Genomic DNA, 7,331 nt, shown 5'->3' on the forward strand with positions numbered 1-7,331 from the left:
TATCCAGAGCTGGTGATCACTACGCTTTTGTAGGCTAGGCGGCAGTCTATATCTCTCTCTTATGTTCAGGTTTGGAAAGTGTTTGAGGGTTGGTGCCTCGATTTCTCACGTCTTGTCTTTCCTACAAGAGGGTTTAGCTAAAGGCCTTGCTTTTAATTCTCTTCGGGTACAGGTAGCGCCTTTAGCCTGCTTGAAAGGGAAGATTGAGGGGTACTCTTTATCTTCTCATTCGGATGTACAGAGGTTTCTGCGGGGAGTTAAGAATTTGCTTCCTCCTGTGTGGAAGGACTGTCCCCCCTGGAACCTTAAATCTAGTTCTGCGAGTATTGTGTGACGCTCCATTTGAGCCAATTCGGAGAGCGACACTTAAGGATTTGACTCTCAAGGTTGTGTTCTTTGTGGCCATCTGTTTCGCCAGGAGGATTTCTGAATTGCAGGCCTTGTCGTGCAGGGACCCGTTCCTTCAAATATTTGATTCTGGAGTCACGTTGCGTACGGTTCCTTCCTTTGTCCCGATGGTGGTCTCTGCCTTTCATGTTAATCAGACTATTGAGCTCCCAGCGATTACAGAGTTGGATGATTCTGTGCAGCATGCTCAGTAGCTTAAGCTGTTAGATGTCTGCAGGGCCTTGTTTCGCTATGTCAAGGTTACTAATGATTTCAGGAGGTCTGATCATCTTTTTGTTTTATGGAGCGGATCAAAGAAGGGTGCCCATGCCTCCAAAGCAACTATTGCCAGGTGGCTTAAGGAGGCTATTGAGTCGGCATATATTCTCAAGGGCCGTCAAGTCCCTGAGGGTTTGCGGGCCCACTCGACTCGGGCTCAGTCAACTTCATGGACGGAGGCTCAGTTGGTGTCTCCAGGAGATTTGCAGGGCGGAGACTTGGAAATTGCTGCATACTTTTGCAAGGCATTACCGTTTGGATTTGGGAATTTCTGATTCCTGGTCTTTTGGTGAAGGTGTCTTGCGAGCGGGACTCTCCAGGTCTCACCCTCTCTAGGAAGCTTTGGTACATCCCAGGAGTCTGGACTGATCTGGGTACATACAGGGAAAAGAAAATTGGTTCTTGCCTGCTAATTTTTGTTCCTGTAGTACCAACGGATCAGTCCAGAACTCACCTGGGTTGGAGGGGGAGAGTCTTCCGCTCAGCTCTAATCCTTTCAGCATACTTCTGTTCTTGGTTTGTTCATAACTTACTGAATTTTTTACAAGTTTTTTGCAAGTTTTTATTCAGTTTTTTTGCACATAATGTTTTCAGCTTGGGTACAGATTAATACTGAACTACTGCAGAAGGCACCAGGGCTTATCAAGCAGTGTCAGCGAGGCCTTTCTCTGTCCCCATCTGCTAGCAGAGATGAATAAACCCAGGAGCCTGGACTGATCCGTTGATACTACAGGAGCGAAAATTAGCAGGTAAGAACCAATTTTCTTTTCCCCACCTTTTAAAGTCAGAAATGTTTTTTTGGGGGGACAAAGTGTATATGTATCCAAAAAGCAAAACTGAAATCCAGCAGTAAGAAAAGTCAGCGATTGCATCTGTGCGCCTATTGGGATAGGTCTCCACCGACTTTTGCACGCCTAGATTTCTCAATACGAGACCAATCTTCTTTACAAAATGTCAAGTTCTCCGAGGAGTGTTAATGGACAGAAATCTTCAAGTCCTGCCACAGAATTTTGATTGAATTGAGTTCTAGGCTCTCACTGGGCCACTCCAGGCAATGTACCTTTTTGTACCTTAGCAACTCTAGTGTGGCTTTGACTGTGTATTTTTGTTTGTTCTCATGCTGAAAGGTAAACATTTGTCCCAGTTTCAGCTTTCTTACAGAGGGAAGCATGTTTTCCTTAGGGAATTTTCTGTACTTTTCCCATTCATTGTCCCTTCTGTTCTGATAAGTTTCCCAGTTTCTGCCAATGGGAAGCATCCCCATAAAATGATGCTGCCATCACCATGCTTTACAGTAGGGATGGTGTTCTGTAGATGATATATTGGTTTCGGTTTGTATCAAACTTGATGCTTTGCATTTAGGCCACAATGTTGTATGTTTTTATGTTTTGTCAGACCACACAACCTTTTTGCCACATGGCTACAGTATCCCTTTGCATACTTCAAAGTGGATTCAAGGTGGGCTTTTTTGAGTAATGGCTTCCTTTTTGCCTTCCACCATACGGGTCAGATTTGTAGTCTACTTGGAATGTCGTTGTCATATGCAGACTTTGACCTGCCTTGGCCATGGAAGCCTGTAGCCCTTTCAAAGTTGCCATTGGCCTCTTAGTTGCCTCCTTAATCAGTTTCCTCTTTGCTTGGTCATCTAGTTTGGAGGGATGGCCTGATCAAGAAAGGCTTGTGATGGTGCCATACACCTTACACTTCATTGTCTTGACTGTGCTCTGAGGGATATTCATGGATTTTGCAACACTTTAACCATCCCCAGATCAGTGCCTTTCCACAGCTTTATCCAGGCATTATTTTGACAGTTCCTTGGTACTCATGGGTGGATCTTTTCTTTGAAATGCACTACCCAGCAGGAAGAACCACCAGGAACTGCTGAATTTATCCTGTCATAATATGAACCAGCATAATTTAATATAGGTAGGGCCAATTCACCGTGTGTGCTTTTGAAGTAATTGGTTATACCAGAGCTTTAAATATTTAGGATTGCTACAGAAATACAGGGGGGAGATATTTATCCACTTAAGCTATTCCATGTTTGTATTTCTGCCTCATTGTGTAAGGGATTCTGGAATATATTTTTCACTTGGCAGTTGTGGGGATACATGGAACAAACACCGGCTTAGTATATTTTACTTCCAGGCTATAAGGCAACAAAATGTGAGTTTTGGAAGGGGGTGTAGACTTTCTATAGCTATGGTATATCTATGACTTTTGTACCTCTTCATCATGTGCTCTCCTTTCCCTTTCTCTTATTTGTCTCTGCCCTTCCCCTCCTCTCCCTTCCAGAATTCCAGCAGCTGCGAGGGGAACGCAGGAACCGGAAACTGGCCTGCCTTTTTCTGCCCAAGAGCAGCAGCAGTCATTCCAAGAAGCGATGGGGTTCGGCAGAAGACTTGACTGAAGAGGAGGAGGAGAAGGGGAATGGGAGCTCACAGCACTTGGCTCTGCCATCTCCGTACCGCGTGCGAAAGTTTTCCCGCTAGCTGGCAGTCTGGACAACAAAGAAACGAGCCTCCGTGTACACTGTGACTAGGCGCTCCAGCAATGTTTGTGTCCAGTCTCTGCCGAGCCAAAGGCAAATCTTGGAGAGGGATGTGGTCTTCACACAGAGGCGCATGTGTCTTACTCACTCGCAATAACAGAATAGCCAGCTGTTCGTAGCTTTTGATCCTCATAACTATCTACATGAGCTTTCCCAGCTCCATTCATAAACTTCTGAGCAACTCTTTTTGCTGTTTATTGTCAATCTGTTCAGTCCCATTCTTCATCCCTCAACCAGCCTCTTTCTTTTTCCTGGGGCCTTGGTTAGTCTTAAAGTGCAACATCCATCAGTGGGACAGTGCAACTCTGCTAGTGTACTTCCATGCTTTTTTGAAGTACTGTCTTCTGATCTGGCCAGTGCTGGACCTATCTGGAGGAATGTCATTAAAGGATTACAAGGAGACGTAACAGGCTTGTTATATATTTGAAGCACAGTAGCCATGCATTCTGGCTTGTGGAATGCAAAAATCCTTTTGTGGGTACATAACCCCCTCGTACCCTCTATGTGCCAAAAAGACATTTCTCGTATTTAAACACTACACAAGATTAGGTCAGTAAAACTGGAGCCGGGGGGTTGTGTTACAAAACCTAAGCTGCACATTGAAGAAGAGACAGCCCCAATCCTCTCTCACCTTTTTATAGAGGATTTGTCAGCAGAGGGAGGAGAGCATTTTTGTCAGCTCTGTCCACTAGTACCCAGAGCAAATGTCTTGTTTACATATATGCAGAACTGAGACCAGCTGTGGGAGAGAATTCTTTGCATTTTTAAGAGATTGAAAACAAAACTTATCTTTCTTGGGTAATGTGAACACTGTACATATTTATCCATTTTATATGTGGCACAAAAATGTGTAAAACAGTATATTTTCTTTTATTCAATATAAAATATCCTATGCGCACAATTCAAATATACTTTCTGTGATGTTAACTACATTATTTATAGATTTTATGTATCTTCCACTATTTGTAGTAAAAGAATGAAACCTATTCTTTTGTCTTTTTTGTTTTTTAGATTTCAGACTGGTTCCACCATGCTTTCAGTAGGTTATTGAATGTCAGATATAAAGAAGTAGTGGCAGTTCTGAGCAGTCTGGAACTGTTTGGTTTTTCTTCCTGGCCTGGATCAGTTTGATGGAATTACAGAAACATTTATTTCATGCTTAAAGCAAAAGATTATTAAGTGAGGTACATATATAGAAAGGGGTCAATATTCAGCTGCTATCCAGCTGAGCAACTTAGTTGGATAAATGCATCCAGTTAACTTGCCTGGAACATTTAGCTGCACTGCTGAATATACCCACCTCTATAACAGCTGGATAAGTTTAGAACTGCTGACTAACAGATTTAACTTATCCAGATCAGTAACCACCCTGGAACACACCCCTATCCTGCCCCTCACTTAACCAGCTAACTATGTAGCTGGATAGTTATGTGGCTAAGTGGTGGCAACTGAACAAGGTTGAATATTAAAGAAAAAAGTTTGGTTGATATGTGTTGCAAACCTTTGGCAGGGAATGTTCTCAGCAAAGAGACCTGTAATAAATATTCATCTTGTTAAGCTGGCCTTTGTTAACCCTAATCTCTGGTTGTGATTTAATGTTGACCCAAACCCATGTACTATGTTTCATGCAGTTTCATTTGGTGTTATTTATGATAAACCATGTTTATTGAAGATGCCAATAAAGATGTCAATAAACATATATTTCTTGCAACAACAACAACAACCCTCATACGGGAGCCCAATCTTAACACTTAAGACGTGTGTATTTTTTCTTTTTCACTTTAAAAACATGGGATTTATAACCCAATCCAAAGTGAATAGCTCACCATATGTATTTATATAACCATCTGGTTTGTTGCAGTTGTGAACCCTAACTATTTTTTCTTTTTCTTATTCTTTTTCTCTTCTTTTCTTGTTTGTAAAGTTCACACTTTTCTCTCTTGTTTGTAAAGTTCACACTTCAATTAATTTCTTGGTTTTTTTCACACAGTGGATATATTTTTCACTGAAAAATATATCCACAGCTAAAGAAAAGCCAAAAACCACTTATCATGATGTTGAATTGCATTGCAACTTCATGTGCCCTTCTCAAAACGCCCGATTCTGTACCGCAGTTCCAAACTTTAAACTGCTTTCTCCACAGCGCCCGACACAGCGTGTGTTTCGTTTAAAGAACTCATCAGGGGCTCGGGCTTCAAGTTAAATTTTACTCTGCGCATAAAACTCCTCTTGGCGTTCTGGGCTCCATTTTTTGAAATACACCAGAACGCCAAGAGGAGTTTTATGCGCAGAGTAAAATTTAACTTGAAGCCCAAGCCCCTGATGAATTCTTTAAACGAAACACACGCTGATGAAATTTAATCTCCCAGTCTTGTAAGGTCACAAGAACATAAGATATGTCATATGGGGTCAGAGAAAAGCTCCATCAAACCCAGTATCCTGTTTCTAACAGTGGCCAATCCATGTCACAAGTACCTAGCAAGTACCCAAACATTAAATAGAACACATGCTACCAATGCGAGCAACAAGTAGCGGCTATTCCCTATATAGATTAATAGCAGTTTAAGGACTTCTCCTCCAGGAACTCATCCAAACTGTTTTTAAACCCAGCTACACTAACCGCCTTAATCATGTCCTCCAGAGCTTAATTGTGTGTTGAGTGAAAAAAAACTTTCTCTGATTTGTTTTAAATGTTCTGTTTGCTAACTTCAGAGTGTCCCTAGTCTTTATATTATCTGAAAGAGTAAATAACTGTTTCACATTTACCTGTTCAAGAACTTTCATGATTTTGTAGACCTCTATCATATCCCTTCTCAGCCGTCTCTTCTCCAAGCTGAACAGCCCTAACCTCTTCAGCCTTTCTTCATAAGGGAGCCATTCCATGCCCTTTATCATTTTGGTCACCCTTCTCTGTGTTGTGCGTCCCGGCCACATTGGCACCTCAGCCGGCCCTGCTCACCTTGCACTTCCGTCAATCAGCTCCGGCCACCCCTCTCTCACAACCGCAGCCAGTTCACCATCGGCCTCACAGCGGAGTTCCCGTCGGGGCTCCGCAGTGTTGGCGTCCTCAGCCACGCCCCTAGGAGCGTGCACAGCCGACGTACAGCCCTTTAAAGGGCCCAGGGCAGGAAAACCCGCAGGGGCACCTCCCAATGATGTCACGTAGATGCACTATTTAAGGCGAGGCCCTTTCCCCAGGACCTCCCCTTGGCAATCGGGCGACACCATTGGTGTAGTGAGTTTGCCTTCGTATTCCAGTGTCTCCTGTTCCAGCATCTCCGTGTTCCTGTGTCCTCCGTTCCCAGTGGCTCCGTGTGTTCCTGTATCCTTCCCAGGTAGTACCTTTCTGAACTGACCCTTGGTACTGACCACTGCCTGCCTGACCATTCTCTTGCTTGCCACCTGGAACTAACCACTGCCTGCCTGACCATTCTCTGTCTGCCGCCTAGAACTGACCTCTGCTAGCCTTGTCTATGCCCATACTGATTCTGGTTTTGACCCCTGCTTTGTCTGACCTCTCCTGGACTGATACACATAAGAACATGCCATACTGGGTCAGACCAAGGGTCCATCAAGCCCAGCATCCTGTTTCCAACCATGGCCAACTCAGGCCATAAGAATCTGGCAAGTACCCAAAAACTAAATCTATTTCATGTTACCATTGCTAGTAATAGCAGTGGCTATTTTCTAAGTCAACTTAATTAATAGCAGGTAATGGACTTCTCCTCCAAGAACTTAGCCAATCCTTTTTTAAACACAGCTATACTAACTGCACTAACCACATCCTCTGGCAACAAATTCCAGAGTTTAATTGTGCGTTGAGAGAAAAAGAACTTTCTCCGATTAGTTTTAAATGTGCCACATGCTAACTTCATGGAGTGCCCCCTAGTCTTTCTATTATCTGAAAGACTAAATAACCAATTCACATCTACCCGTTCTAGACCTCTCATGATTTTAAACACCTCTATCATATCCCCCCTCAGCCGTCTCTTCTCCAAGCTGAAAAATCCTAACCTCTTTAGTCTTTCCTCATAAGGGAGCTGTTCCATTCCCTTTATCATTTTGGTCGCCCTTCTCTGTACCTTCTCCATCGCAATTATATCTTTTTTGAGAT

At 43.2% G+C, this 7,331-nt stretch overlaps 1 protein-coding gene across 5 annotated transcripts in view; it reads left to right on the forward strand.

The window, feature by feature from the left end:
* LOC115098157 (ankyrin repeat domain-containing protein SOWAHA-like) overlaps positions 1-5,181 on the forward strand; it is a 108,464-nt gene extending 103,283 nt beyond the window's left edge. For all 5 annotated transcript variants that reach the window (XM_029614533.1, XM_029614530.1, XM_029614531.1 and 2 more), the window contains one exon: positions 2,962-5,181. In XM_029614533.1, the coding sequence (XP_029470393.1) occupies positions 2,962-3,158 (197 nt within the window). In that variant the 3' untranslated portion in view covers positions 3,159-5,181. The remainder of the gene's footprint in view (positions 1-2,961) is intronic.
* The last annotated feature ends 2,150 nt before the right edge of the window (positions 5,182-7,331 follow it).

The sequence above is a fragment of the Rhinatrema bivittatum genome, chromosome 8, assembly GCF_901001135.1.
Source record: "Rhinatrema bivittatum chromosome 8, aRhiBiv1.1, whole genome shotgun sequence".
Taxonomy (NCBI): Eukaryota; Metazoa; Chordata; class Amphibia; order Gymnophiona; family Rhinatrematidae; genus Rhinatrema; species Rhinatrema bivittatum.